At 39.2% G+C, this 15,246-nt stretch overlaps 1 protein-coding gene across 1 annotated transcript; it reads left to right on the top strand.

Annotated features, from left to right (window-relative positions):
- The first annotated feature begins 2,230 nt into the window (after positions 1 to 2,230).
- On the top strand, positions 2,231 to 5,810 carry LOC104592328 (trichohyalin). The gene is made up of 7 exons (XM_010251650.3): positions 2,231 to 2,501; positions 2,670 to 2,785; positions 2,878 to 2,996; positions 3,119 to 3,281; positions 3,384 to 3,610; positions 3,704 to 4,070; positions 4,173 to 5,810. Exons 1-7 carry the CDS (start codon positions 2,343 to 2,345, stop codon positions 5,563 to 5,565), a joined length of 2,544 nt encoding a protein of 847 aa, XP_010249952.1. The 5' UTR covers positions 2,231 to 2,342; the 3' UTR covers positions 5,566 to 5,810.
- The last annotated feature ends 9,436 nt before the right edge of the window (positions 5,811 to 15,246 follow it).

The following is a 15,246-nucleotide window of genomic DNA, read 5'->3' on the forward strand; positions in this document are numbered from 1 at the left end:
TCTATCACCTCTCAATTTTAGATCTAAACCCTAAATTCTTAAATTCTAAACCTTAAACGCTAAAGTCCTAAACCCTAAATCTAAATCTTAAATTATAAATATGAACCCTAAAATCTCTAAACCATTAAACCCTAAACCCCTAAGGGTCTGCTTGGTTTGCAGTCAGAATTGGAATTAGAATTAGAATCAGAATGGAAATGGTCTATTCCCATAGTCTGTTTGATTCAGATAGGAATTAGAATGAGAATTGGAATTAGCTGAAATGGGACTTCATTCCCAAGAAAAGGGGAGGGAATGACCATTCCCTCAAATGGGGGAATGCCATTCAACTAGGAATGGGAATGAAATTCTGATTTCCCCCAACCAAACAGTTGGAATGGCCCATTCTGATTCTGATTTCAAACGCCTATTCCTGCGAGCCAAACAAGACCTAAATCCTAAACCCTAACCTTTTGCATTTCTTTTGCAAAATGACTGCTCTCAAACTTAAACCCGATTTCTCATGCTTATCTGTTCGAGATTTTGCCAATGAATTAATTATCAATTATAGGAGGACCCAAATTATAAGATGTAAATAATATTTTGTACACTATTTTTTTTTTGTTAATATATTGCATACACAACTTCCTAATATCTAACACATGTTGATGATTTATGTTATCCTAGTATTTAGGAGTTTGTTTCAGTTTGTTATTCACGTATTGTTTTACCTATTCTTTAGGATTTAGTTGTTGCAGATAGTGGCTAGGTTGCTCTTGGTTAGTGGTTTCATGTGATGCTATTATTTTGCTAATTCTGTTGGTTGTATAGCCTATATATTGGCTGATTCGTTGATGAATTGAATGAGTGTAGTCAAGTATTTCTTTTATACTTCAGTCTTCATATTTATGCATTTACGCCTCTGATCATAACAACACCACCTTTAGAAATCAACTTTGTTTAAAATAGAGAGAAAGAGAATGGTTACTCCCAAATAAATTCCAAACTGCATTCATTGTTTTTTCTACCAAACATCTGATTTTGCTTTCCTTCGCCTTTACCAAAACTAATTTCCGTGGAATTTCAAGGAAATTAAATACCAATCCTAAGAACTAAAGTTTTAAATTTTAAATTTAGGCTTGTTTGGTTTCATGTAAAAACAATGGTTCCTTAAAATTTGCTGTAGTATGGTGCTTTGTATGTTTCTCTTTTATTTATTGATTTCTCTTTGCTACTGTATTTAGGCTTTGCTTCTTAAGTTAAGTGAAACACCAAGTAAATCTTATTGAAAACCATTTGTTCCTACCAATTTATGTGTAATCAAATGCAATGGCATTACGTGGGCTAGTATGTTTAGGGCCCGGCCCCCTCCTAGGCCCTATCCAATGGACAGTTGGGATCACGTTACCATCATCAGTAATTCAGTATGATGTAGGGAAACTCATATGGAGTATGCACAGTTGGGGTTGGGCTAGCAACGAGTGATGAGCTTTGTAGAATTTGGAACTTGGCAATGTTTCACAAAAAACAAATTGGAAACATATGAAACCCACAATGCAAGGCCCATCAAATGGGTGGGCCCCCAAGTGTAGTTTGCCACTTGGAACTCTTATGTGGCGGAGTGGTGACCTACTACCTAAAACCCTATCAGGTTTTGGACATTACGGTGGGAATAGAAAGGCAGAATCTATCTGATTGTGGGTCCAAAGTTCAAACGGAAAAGTGATGAAATTCAATTGAACGTATCATGGGCTGCTTTTGAATTTGGATATCAGTGGGCGGGTGAGCTTGAATTGAATCATCATTACTCGTTATAGTACAACACCTTAACAAAGTAGAAATCATATACAATTGGCCTCTCTCTCTCTTGTTTATTATTATGACCATGACCTCCACTTTGTTTGAACCGACCCGACCCGACCCACTCCCGTTTCATTAGGGATTGCTTTGGGCACATCTCATTGTCATAAAGGAAGAACATTAGAACAGTGAAAAGGGGAGTGCCAAAATCACTCTCACACTCAACCGCAAATCAAGGGCGTCTGATCATCATATCGGTGGTGGATAGTAACAAAATAACGGTTCTGAAATTAAATGTGGGGATAAAATGAATAATGACAAACAGACAGGGATAGAAGAAATTTTTCGAGGTAGCCGTTACTGGAATCACCTTCTCCACCGACGCTGACGTGGCACTCAAATTTGAAAACATACTTTAATACACCCTTTCGACCGTTAGCATTTTATTCTATTCCACGTTCGACGTTCCCCACTCACAGGTCACAGCTTTCACGAGCGTTTTGTGTTTCTCCTTTCCTCCTCTCGGCTCCCCCCCATCTCTTGTCCTCGGTACGTCCACAACCATGGCTACCAGACTGGTGTTTTCAGAAGAAGACATGACTGTCGACGAAGGCCTCGGGTACCCAAAAGCTTACGCCAAGCTCTGTCGGGATTCCCATCTCAACCCTTACTGCAATGCCCCCCCTTCCACCTTCATTCCTTATGTTTTGCCCGACCATGAGGTAAGTATTAGCATCCTCCCCTGCTCTGTCCATTACTTGCTTCTAGTTTTGGACTTTTAGTTCTTACCAGATAAACTGCTTTATGCTGAATTCCTTCATTTTCCTTCTTTCTATCTACGTTGTGTTTGAAGCTTAATGTTGAATCCTGTGGGATTTTGTTCCCTGCAGGCTTCAAGGGCTCGCGAATTAGATGATATGTTTCCTATAACCGACCCTGAAGCGAAACCTTCCACGAAACCAACAATCTATTCTGGCCTTCTATGGAAGCAGCTCGACCACCTCGGGTAAACTCCTCGCAAATGGAGAAAAATGCAACCTTTTCAGATATAACAGGAGGACTCCTGATTATTGACTTGGTATTGTTCTAAAATTTCAGGAATGCTGGCTTCGATCCTGCAAAGTTTCGAGTAGATCCATATGGCAATGTTCTGTATTATCTTGCAGATGCCGCTTCTCCCCTTGCCTGGGAAATCGATCATTGGTTCCCTTGCTCAAGTAGCCACTCATAGATTGATTTTCTTCCCCTCACGTTTAAATTATTTAATTCAATTTACTCGTACTCTCTTTCCGTATACAAATTAATGACTTTGGGGGCCCTTTATTTTTTGGGATTATAGGAGGAGGACGAACTGTCCCAAGCAATTTGAGGATATTGCAATTGCAAGTGTGCAGAAAGAAGCACAACAAGCTGGAATTTCTCGTTCCGTGGTGGGATCTTCAATTGGGTATCTCTGTAAATCAGTTCCTATCTGTATTTGCTTCTTCAAACTTGGATTTTAGGTGAGCTTGCTTGATTATACGTATACCTTTTAATTTCATCTTGACAATCAAAAACCCAAATCCAGAGACCACTCATGCTGTCTCAATAATTTCCTTCCACAGGAATAGAGCATTCTCCCTCTTGTTTTCTGAAGGAGAAAATGAAGAATTGAATTCTTCGCAAACAGTGGATTCTCATGCTTTTCCACAACATTTCATGGAGACAAGCAAACATGTAGGCATTGCTCCAGCTGCCATTGTTTTATCTCGTAAGCCTTCTTCTGATGCATCATTGGCTCTACAGTCTATCGATCTCAATAGGCGATTCAGGCCAAGCTCTCCTGCTACAGGTTAGTTGAAACATAACATTATTTTTATGGTTTCAAAAGTTGTTTAAAACATAAAATAACATTTTCTTTATCCCATTCATGGAAATGTTGCAGCTACAAGGAAATTGTTAGCTGATGATAATGAATCTGTCTGCAAGTCGATCCAGAGGTACAAACCTAGTATCTCAAAGGAAAATGATAATCCTAACATGGTAACAAACCCATATATGGCTATCTCCATGGCCAGAGATTCCCTAAGGCAGAGAGAAGAGACGGAAAAGATGCAATCAGAAATGCAAAAACTGGACGAGGAATTGGATGAAATGAAGAAAAAGAATGAAGATGAAAGGCTTGCTATCCAAGAGTTGGAGTTGTTGCTGATAAAACGTAGGAGAAGGGTCGAGAAATGTAGGCGTCTAGCAGAGTCACAGTCTTCATACAAAGCTCTGCTAGAGAAGATGATTCGAGATGCCATGCACCAGTAAGATTGATTACAAAACCGACTGTTCATGGGAAATAGAAGATTTATTTACCATTAATTACGAATCTAGAATGTTTACCATTTCATTTTTGTCTCTTGCAGGAGTGTCATCTATAAGGAGCAGGTCAGATTGAATCAATCAGCAAACAATTCTCTGATGGCAAGACTTGAAGCACAGAGAGCAATATGCGATTCTTCAGAGAAGGAACTCCACAAAAAGTTCAAACAGAGAGATGAGCTTGAAACACAGATTAGGCCCCAATGGGAACAAGCAAGAAAGAGATCGAGAATGGATGATACCCTGTATGCAGAAAGGGATGATAAAAGTATTCTGTACCTACCAGAAACCAGAGCGAGGAAACCTTCTAAAAAGGAACTAAGAGTATTCCTAGAAGAAGAACACAAGGCGTCTAAAGCTGGTTTATCTCTCAATGAAGAAGGAAAGCAAGAAGAGCTGGAAGAGGGAAAGGTGGAATTTGAAAGCAATACTGACAGAGAGAATCCTGAGGAACATAACAAGTCACTTGATGCTGTGGATAATGAATCACCAATTGAGAACAAGCTTCATAATTTAGAGATCCAAGAACCGAACGAGAGGAAGATTTTGAAAGGTTCAGTTCTCCGAAGTCCTATACAAGAGGAAGATGAGGAAGACAGAAAACAACTTGGAAAGGGGAATGTGGAGAAGTGGCTCCAAATGCTTCTAGACAACACAGAAGAAGGAGACTCTGTCAACTTGCCTACTGTAAATGCTTATGAATGTGAGGCAAGCAGAACTGGTGAAATAATAAGAAAACTGAATCACAAGAATCCACAGAAAGAGGTCAAGGTTTTGAAATTCCCTACCTCAGAGAACAAGCAGATTGGCCTGCAAACTCTGCAGGAAAGAAAGGGTGGAACGAGGAGGAGTCACATTGTTGACATGGAAAGTAACGAAATCAAATTGGAGAATACCAGTAAATTTGAAGTCAGCATAGGCAAAGGTGTTGGGAGTAGTAAGATCTTTGAAGATAATGAGAGAAAAGATAGGGAAGTACGAAAGGAAAAGGGAGGTAGGTCTGAGAGTGCTAGGCCTGTTAGGCCTTCTTCACCTTCTGTGATATTGGGAATGAGAAAGGGGGTAGATTGTATACGGAAGAAGCCTGTGGTAGTTGGGTCTGATGAAGATGCTGAAGAGGCTCTTTTCAATGAGAGTGCTAGGCCTGTTAGGCCTTCTTCACCTTCTGTGATATTAGGAATGAGAAAGGGAGTAGATTGTATACGGAAGAAGCCTGTGGTAGTTGGGTCTGATGAAGATGCTGAAGAGGCTCTTTTCAATGAGAGTGCTAGGCCTGTTAGGCCTTCTTCACCTTCTGTGATATTAGGAATGAGAAAGGGAGTAGATTGTATACGGAAGAAGCCTGTGGTAGTTGGGAATGAGAAAGAGGCTCTTTTCAATGAGAACAACTTCATTAAATCAGCCATGAAGACAATTAAGAAGGGAGTGAAGATATGAAGCAGTATACTGTGCAATTCTCCATGATAGTTTAGGATGTTAACTATTCTTTAGCTGAATAAGTGTTTGTGGTACTCAAATTTTCCATTGTCTTTGATGGCCTCAGAATGCTGGCCATAGCTTCTCAAGTGTTTTCTTTGTCGATTTTTGTAGACAAAGTTCGGTTGTGTATGTGTGCCATATATTTGTTGTAACTATAGTTGTTCCTTTTATAAATAAGAGTGATCTTCATGGTTTTTCACGTATTTGCCAAGCCATGTGAAACAAATTATGTAAGGGTATTTTGGTCAAGTAAGTTCATCTGAAATATTAAAAAGTTAGTTTAGGTAGTTAAGCACCTTAGCTTTATTTTCAATGAGATTCTCCATTTCAGGGCATTTCAGTGTTATATAACGATATCATTATCTCTGTGCCTTGTACCTTAACTAGAGTGATTCATACACTGCCTCTACTTTAACCCCAAACCAACACCCTACACCAACTTTAGAGAGGTACAGTATTGCCATAATATAGTTCTCTAATGCAAAACTGCTCCAAAATAGAGAAGCTGCATCTTGTCTCCAAAGAATTGGAGATGCAGGAACAACTCTGATATCTCATATCTGGTTATGGTCAATTGAACAATTTTGCAGAGTCTGTCCTACAGCTTGATGAGTTTGAACGGCTCAGTTGTCCATACATGTTATACATGTTTGCGGATATCCATGCATCAAGCTGAAAAAATGTGGACATCTTTGATCTATTGACAAAGGAAAGTAGCTTCATTCTATGGAGTCTGACAGAATCATTGCTTATGCACTTGTAGACATGTATGCCAAGAGGACTTCACGCACCCCCCCCGCGCTACAGAAGATGCAACTCTGTTAAGTTACTTTTATTAGATGCATGTGAGCAGCTGAGGGAGCATTACCAGGGCAATGCTTCATTGGACATGTGCTAAGTGTGGATGCATAGAAAGTGCATTGCAGATATTTATCTTTTATATATTGTGTATGCTTTTTCATAGAATGCTATGATTTGGAGGTCTTGCCACTGATGGATATGGAAAAGAGGCTAGCAATCTTTTTATCTAAGTGAAGTTTAGGGGGAAACCATGCCTGGTGTAACCTTCATAGCTGTTCATTAGAAACCATTCAAGCCTGGTTCAACAACACCACTTTTTCAATTCTGGTAACTTGTATGGCATCAGCCAAAGCATTGACCACTATGGATGTATGGTAAATATCCTCAGTAGAGCAGGTCTTTAGAGAAGGCAAGCGATTTTATTAAAAAATTGCTAGTGGAACCTAACGTCATCTAGGAATTTCTTCTCTCAACTTTTCCAGCTATGTCGTATGGAGCAGAGTATTGGGCAGTCAAGAAACATGTCCAGAAAACGAATGTGGCAGAAACGCAAGTGCTAAGGTGGATGAGTGGAAAAAACTAGGAAGTATATGATTAGGGATGAAGTTATCCATAGGAACCTAGGAGTAGCTCCAATAGGTGATAAAATGAGAGAGAGAGAGAGAGAGAGTAGACTAAGATGGATTGAGAACATACGTGCATTGAAGACCACCAACTGTGCCAGTTAGAAGAAGTGATTTGTTATTCATTGATGGGGCTAGAAGAGCTCAGGGTAGACCAAAAAGGACATGGGTAGAAGTAGTAAGAAATGATAAAAGCACTAATAATTTAACTGTGGGTATGGCTTTAAATAGAATGGATTGGCGAAACAGGATTCATGTAGTCGACCCCATATAGTTGGAATAAGGCATGGATGATGATGAACTTTTTTTGCCCAATTAAGGTGGAACTTGGAGAAAAAAATAGCCAGACACCTCAAGTAAACTCTTGTGAGAAGGGTGTCTGTCTACTAACATATATGCTGATAGGGGTAAATGAAATGATATGAACAGGGTAGGAGCACTTACAATAGTAAGGGAATGTCAAAGTCCCGGGGATGCAGTTGGATTGAAGTCAACAGTCAGTATTCATAAATTTTATGTTAGAGACAATGTACCATCAGTCTCTTTTTTGATTCTCAACAGACTGATGCTTCAAGGCAATATGTTTATGAAAGAAGTTAGTGTCATGCTTCTTGTTAGCTGAGAGTAAGAAAATATGAGGTGCCTAACTGGCAGATGCTTGGAACAAGAATTTTGGTGACATTAGTCCCTAAAGCATGTTTTGGCAATGCTTCCAGACTTCCAGTCCTCACCCTGAATATATATTTAGTTCTCCAAGATGTCAGATTACACTATAATGAATTGAAGTTCAGAACATGAACTACATACAACACCATTTGCAATATCCATGGGGAGAACTACTTTGGGATTTCATAGGCCTTGTTGAGGGAAACAAAGAAAAAAAAAATATCCCTATGGAATTAACAGTTTATACATGTAACCTCTTTTTTGTTTGCAGTTGAACTGTCACTTTGAAGGGTAGTAGACTGATTGAAGATTTTTAAGTTTGTTTATCAAAGAAGTGAAGTTATTGATGGCTCATGAACAGGTTATCTTATATGGTTTTTTTTTTTGTTGCTTATGGATATTTGCTACTATCTACCAAAATGGAGAATGAAAAAAAAAAAAATCTCCTAGGAGAACAAACAGGTTTATTGTCCATAAGATAATCTCATCATTCCAAGTCATAATCTAAGAAATCAAGTGACAATTATATTTATTTGCCATGAATTCAAGGTCTTCTTTTACCATTTAGAAGGTTGTATATGTTAGGCTATTTTGACGATTTAATCAGCTGATTTACCTAAGTAATTCTATAGAGATTACTCAAAATAAGGGTCCATCTTACCCATTTAGTGGTGTGTGCAAACTCTTACTTTGATTACTTCATAGTTTTGTACTTTTTCACATTCATGTTGCTCAATAATGGCCTAACTAGCCTGCCTAACCGGCTTCTTTTTCTTGTTTGGGGATTGCATATCAAATAATCATTCTCCAACTTAGACCCGAATATGAATGGCCACCCTAATTCATATATATATAGAAAATTCTGCAAACTGTGGCAGGTCTGTGGTGAAAATAGACATACAAGTTTGTAATGCAAAAGATATTATTCTACCTGGGAAAATTAGCAAGGCAATGCCTAAAATGGAAACATGGTTACAGATTTTCAACATAATCTCCTGGAAATATTGGTTGTAGATTAAACCTCCAAGAAAACCAGTAGGGATAGGAATATATATGCTTTACCAACATTATGAACACTGAGTGAGATTTTCAAGGTATAAATATCTCACTGGAAAAAAAAAAGAGTGAAAGGTGGAAAGACTTCTGCCCACTTGGATTTTACTAAAATAAAACAAGATTCAATGAGTTATAGGACATTGGTCTCTCTAAGATGAATCTTGGCTTCTCTTGACCAATATGATGAAAACGGTCTGCAATAAAAGCCGTTCCTCCTAGTTGCCAGTTGCCACCAACTCTGCTCAAGCACAAAAGTAGAGAAAGAAGCAAATAGCCACTGGCTTAATTGACTGAATACAGGGATTCGTCATTGGGTGCTTAATTGACTGAATATCAAATGATAATTCATCCTCCCATTCATGTTGCATGAGTATTAGGAAAGAAATGAATGTGATTTTCCAAGTTGATAGTACTAAATTTCCTTTTCTTAATCTGAAAATCAGAATTCATTTGCTAATCCTTTAGGCTGCTGCATTTGGAATCAGTGTAAAATGTCATTGGTGTAAAAGTACACTGATGACGTTTTACACTGAACCATGAAAGTGACCGTGCTTTTTGAAAAATGCGATGAAATTAATGTAGTATTTATATTGATAGTCGATGTAAAACCTTAAGTTTGATAGGTTTTACATCAATTATCGATGTAAGACTCCACTCCATCCAAACGTACGCAAAACTGAACCAGAGTGGAGTTTTACGTCGATCATGATTACACTCTCCTTCCAAACACAGATAAAATCAAACTGGTGTAAACTTTTACACCGTTCTTGATTTACACCGATTCCAAACGCAGCCTTAATATCTCCCCAGAAAGTTATTTTATTACTTCAATATGTTGAACCTTCTTATCCACATCAATTAGTTTCTTCTCCCAAAAATAGTTGCTTTATGCACTTCCAAACTCCACCAGTTTTTATTCCATTTCTTGATGTGAACATCCATGATTTCAACCTTACAAGTTAAATCCTTGAAGGTTGAGGTAGTTGTGAAAATTTTCAGTAATACCTTTGGTTGTAAGAAGAACTATTAGATTAGCCGTATAATGTATTTTAAGAGAAATTTTCTGAACTAATTTGATATATTCTGTAGTAGGCATATCTACGAAATTTTAACTTAAAGCACCCTTTGGAGAACATATGGACTTGTGCAGAACTTTGAAATATTTGATACCAAGTCAAATGGAAAGGAGAAAATAATCATGAAATTCTTAGTTGATTTAAGAGAGTTCGAGATTTACTTTCTTAGATAGAAGGTACTTAAAATAAATAGATAAAGTCACTTAATTTACCTAAAGTGGAAGCTTTTGACACCACAAATAAATAAATAAATTCCTTTTTATTTCATAGAACATGATATTTTGTATTTCTGATATAAGTTACTAAGGTGCTGTGGCTTTTCCAATAAAAGAAAGCCAAGTTTTTTTTTTTTCTTTTTCTCATTATATACAGAAGCTATTAGCAGTTACCTTGGTTTTCCTTTTTTTCTTTCATCATTTTTTCTGGTTCACATGTGTTTATTACAATATGCAAGTGTTTTTTTCTTTTTTATGGATGCATATATGAAGTACTTTAAGCATTGCTTTTCCTTTCTCAACCTTTCATTCTATCATTGCCAATTGCCGGAGGCTTCTCCTCTCCTTTGATTCAATATCAGTTAATCACATCCACAGGTCTGGAAATCTGGTTGCTCTTTATCTTGCTAAATGGCGATCTGTAATCTATATTCCGTTACCTGGTTGGGTGACCCCCCCCCCCCTCAAGTTGTATTTTCAATCTCATTGCCTCATTGATGTACCCTGAGATCAAGCTTTAGTGCAATGGAAATGGAATCAACATTAGGGTCATATTCAAAAACAAGAAAAGAATACGCTAACAAAGAGAATTATGGATGTGTGGTTCTGTCAATAACAGAGATGATTAAGTCTACATGAACCTGACAAAGTGACAAATGACCAAACACCTGCTTGGCTCTTTGTGGATTCATCATTCAAACAGACCTAACTGTATTTGAAGCCTTGAGGGTTCCGTTTACCTACTAGTAGTCTACATCACTATAGACTAAAGAGTCGGTGCAGCAGGTAACCTGAATCACCCACAAGGAGGACCGAATCATGGAGATGGAGTAGAGTCACTGGTCTGACAATTTCAGCCCATATGAATTGAAGGGTGGGTTTTGATTTGATAATGGGCTATGGGCCCCTCGTGCCAGGCCCATTTCCTTTTGTGAGAAGCATTTGCTTCTGATCATCTCTGTCACCCTGGTTAATTAACCCACCAAACAAGAAAAAAAAACACCCATGACCCATTTTAGTGAGCTATTTGGGTTTTCTTCTCTAATGGACAAAATTAATGATCCGGTTCATATTTAATATGAAGTGGTTGCAGTGATTAATCCGAATTGACTTGGGAGGTTTGATATCTGAAAGTGTCATCTCATGGGTGACCCGGCACCGAGAGAGGGATCCAGTTGGGGAGGTGGTTAATACTTACGGCCTACTTACTTAATAGTGAAATATTTAATATGGTGGGGATATATATATATATATATATATATATATATATATATATAAATACAGTCAGGAATCCAGATTAAGGACAACAGCCATCCCCAGTAGTGGTGGGGGGACACATCAACTGTTTCACCTTTTTCTGAAGCTTGCACGTGTGTTCCCTGCAGGGTAGAGTATGATACCAAGCAAAGCGTGGGGACCTTGTAACTGTCGGATTCTAGGATTTTGATTGAATGGTGAATGGAGATTGGTCAATCTATCTCTCTTGCCCTTCATTCTTCTCCTCCGGCTCTCCCCTCTCCCCTCTCCCCTCTCCCCTCTCCCCTCTCCCCTCTCCCCCACAATCTAGGTCTTAGGAGTTGGGACTTTGGGCTGCTTGTGCCTTCATTCTTCATTCTTCAATCTTCACACACCCCTCCTCCTATACCATATAATAAGGACGGGGAGACATAGGAACTGAGATATCTAGGTGGGGCCTACGCCTACACGAGTCAGAGAGATCACCTTAAAATCAGAATCATTGTAATCGTCCAATCCTTGGTGGGGACCATCGACCATGACCATGGATTTGTTGTATTTTGTAGCTGTGGTTCAGGTTCAGTGCTTCACCGCTTCACCGCTCCACTCAACACTCCTCTCCTGTCTATCACTGCGCTCTGTCTAATGGACCAATGATATGCTCTACGAGAATAGGACCACAAATCAAATGTCCTCCACTCCAACATTTCCAAATGTCTATTTAATTTATTGCTTCCCGTACAACGAATACGGTTGTTATCCATCTCCCTCAATAATAAGCAAAATCCACCTACACAGAAACTCCTCTCTCCAGTCCAGTCTCGTCTCATTCACTCCTCAGCTATAGTATTAGTACGTAGTACCTTCCTTGACTCACATCCACGGTTGAAACCAGACTGATTTACAGGAGATTCCAATCCAATGGAGGATTGATTTGTGTGTAATAGGGGTATCAACGCATTTTCAACACCTTTTTCCCGTTTTGGAAGCGCGGATTCACTTGGGTAGAATCAGGAGGGGCAACAGGTAACAAAAGGGGGGGGGTGGGTGGGGGGGGGGGGGGGGGGGGGGGGGGGGGGGAGGGGATATTCCGATTTGCGGGTGGGACCCAACCCCATTTCGAGGAAACAGCTACGCGTGTACATCAACCAGACAGCCATCCTCCAATTAGTAAGCTTCTTGTCCTCCATCTCTACACTGTGTATTCCTAATTCCTCCTTTTTTCTTTTTCTTTTTTTTTTCACCCTTCCTTCAACGGCTGAGATGATGAATATATAGCGGGGGGATGGTGGACCCCGCTATATCTGAGGTGGACGGTGGACCTTCCTTCAACGGCTCGATGTATCTGAGGTGGACGGTGGACCCCGCTTCCTTTAAATGGCATGCAAAATCAACCGAGAAGGGGGGGGGGGAGGGGATGAGGAGATGTAAAGATGGTGGTGTAGCGAGCAACGATATTCTCGTGATATCACTGTCGCCACGTGGAAGAAGGCCGACACGTGATCTGTGGTTGAGTGGTGGTCCCGACTCCCGAGCCGTAGCATGGCGTGGGCGCCAGTTGTCAGGAAAACGGGAACGGCAACACGTGAAAATGAGGTTATATGCTCCGCAAAGGTGGTTCTGACTTTCGAGTGGTCCGTTTAATTGGTCTCCTCCTCTACTCAGTTCAGTTCCTCACAGTCTAAGCCGGCTTATAACCGGCTCATACCATAACGGCCTATAACCGGCTCTCCTCTTAGTCTAAGTTCTATCTTAATAGCAAAACCCATCCTTTCTATTTTACGATATAACAAAACAGGGTCTCTAATTTTGACTCAACCGCCACAAACTTCCCAATTTCCAAGAGGACGGAATAATGAAAAATCGAAATTTAACACGTGTCTTTATTCTAAGGATCAGGGCCCACCCAGACTCAGTACATACGTCCCACCCAACGCCAACGGTTGGATGGTGACACACGATGGGCCTATGGGGCCAAGATTGTAACTCGTTATAACTTTTTAACCTTAATTGGTTGAACTTATTACCAAAAGTTTCTCGAGAATATTAATCCCAACTGAAAAAGATTATATACTGTATACAGACTTTTGTCATTGATGTCAGTGAGAGGTACATTAATGAGGGAATGAATGATTTTTGTCATTGGATAGGAATAAATCCGGCAGATGAATGTCGTTTAATGGGGATCCAAGGGTTAAAAACAATCTATAAATTAAGGTTCCTTTTGAAGTTGAATGTGGATCCAAGTTTTGTTTAAACCAGGTAATCCAAGCGTTATGCGATATCTTGTATGGATTGAATTTATGTTATAAACCATGGTTTTCAAAACCGGACCATACCGGATGGTCAGACCGGAAAATTGGGAATTGTCAGGTGATTGGTTCCGTTTTTTTTCAAAAACCAGATTTTTCCCCAAAATCATTGATTTTTGGTCACCAAACTGTTGAATCGGGTGGTTAATCATTCAAACCGTTCGAACGGTTTTGACCATTTTTTTTAAGTTTTTTTGTCATAATAAGTCGAGCGTTCGATTTAGACAACCGGACCATTCAACCTGGTAATTGGACCCCTGACCGGTTCGGTCACCAGGTCAGTTTTAAAAACCATGCTATAAACCATATCCCAATTCTAGGCGAAACTCGAATGACTGACTACTGACTAGTCCCACCCTATGCTTAACTTATAAGATTTTATGTTTCAAATCTATTTGGTTTAGAATTGGAATTGAAATCCCTTAATTTGAACCGAAATGGTCTAATTTCTATAATTTGTTTGGTTTAGATATGAATTGGAATAAAAATTGAAAACAACTGGAATGGGGTTTCATTCAAAAGGAGGGAGAGCAAATGCATTTTCTCAAATGGGGAAATGTCATTCCACCAAGAATGAGAATGGGATTCTAATACCAATTCCAAACCCCTATTCTCATGAACCAAATGAATCCAGTGTAACATTAATTTTGTAATAAACATAAAAATCATAAGAAATGGTGAATTGGATCTCTCTCAAGTCTTAATTTCCTTCTAATCCGAGTTATTCATGCATAGTTTTCTTATCCAAATAATGATACTAGTGATCTAGATCTCCTACCCACAATTACCCACTGGACACTATATGTACATGAGATGGGATTTACTCCTCATAGAGCATCGTAAGCATGAAATGAGAACATCTCCCGTACATGATGTTATCATTCATGGGAAGATGTTCTTAACACTAGGGGTGAGCAAATGGGTAGGTTTTACTTGGAACCAAATGGAACCGATCTTGAACCGGCCTCGAACTGACCCTACCCAATCTGTTAAAAGGCAGGGTTTGGTTCCAAATTCTTAGAACCAACCCCCACCTAGGCCAGTTTAAGGGTCTAGGGGTTTATTCTATCCAAATCGACCTTGTTGGCCTTGGTGGAATATGCCTTGGAACTGGACTTGTATTGAAATAAACCCCAAAATACTTTTGGAGATGTAGCCATGGTGGAACCTGCCTTGGAACTGAACTTGCCTTTAAATAAACTCCAAAATACTTTTGGAGATGTGGCCTTGGTGAAACCTACCTTAAATAAACCCCAAAATACTTTTGAAGATATGAAGATTTGAACCAAAGCACTCATGGTTACAAATATGGTTTTTGAACCACTGTCAACCCAGAGGGTTGGACCGTTCGGCTTGGAAACCATCTAAGTAACCGGTTCCGTTTTACCTCAAACCTGATCCTAAGCCATAACCGTTGAATCAGTCAAGAACCCATTAACCCAAACGACTGAACCGCCGATCTGTTCAATGGTTAGAATGCAAGTAGTTGCCCTATTTTGCCTTTTTTTTATTGTACATGTCAATTAGACGTAGATAATTGTTCCATTTCACAAGAAGAACAAATGTTAAAAAAGGAAATTTATTCCTTTAAACCATCATACACTTGCTAATACTTTCTCTGCTTTTTTGGCATTTACATCGATTGATTCGATTT

The sequence above is a fragment of the Nelumbo nucifera genome, chromosome 8, assembly GCF_055504915.1.
Source record: "Nelumbo nucifera cultivar China Antique chromosome 8, China Antique-T2T, whole genome shotgun sequence".
Lineage (NCBI taxonomy): Eukaryota > Viridiplantae > Streptophyta > Magnoliopsida > Proteales > Nelumbonaceae > Nelumbo > Nelumbo nucifera.

Excerpts from the sequence above, each read along its gene's own strand:
- LOC104592328 (XM_010251650.3), top strand. The coding sequence starts at position 2,343 with ATGGCTACCAGACTGGTGTTTTCAGAAGAAGACATGACTGTCGACGAA. Across the intron at positions 3,282-3,383 it reads TCTTCAAACTTGGATTTTAG|GAATAGAGCATTCTCCCTCT; the intron begins GTGAGCTTGCTT and ends TTCCTTCCACAG. Across the intron at positions 4,071-4,172 it reads ATTCGAGATGCCATGCACCA|GAGTGTCATCTATAAGGAGC; the intron begins GTAAGATTGATT and ends TGTCTCTTGCAG.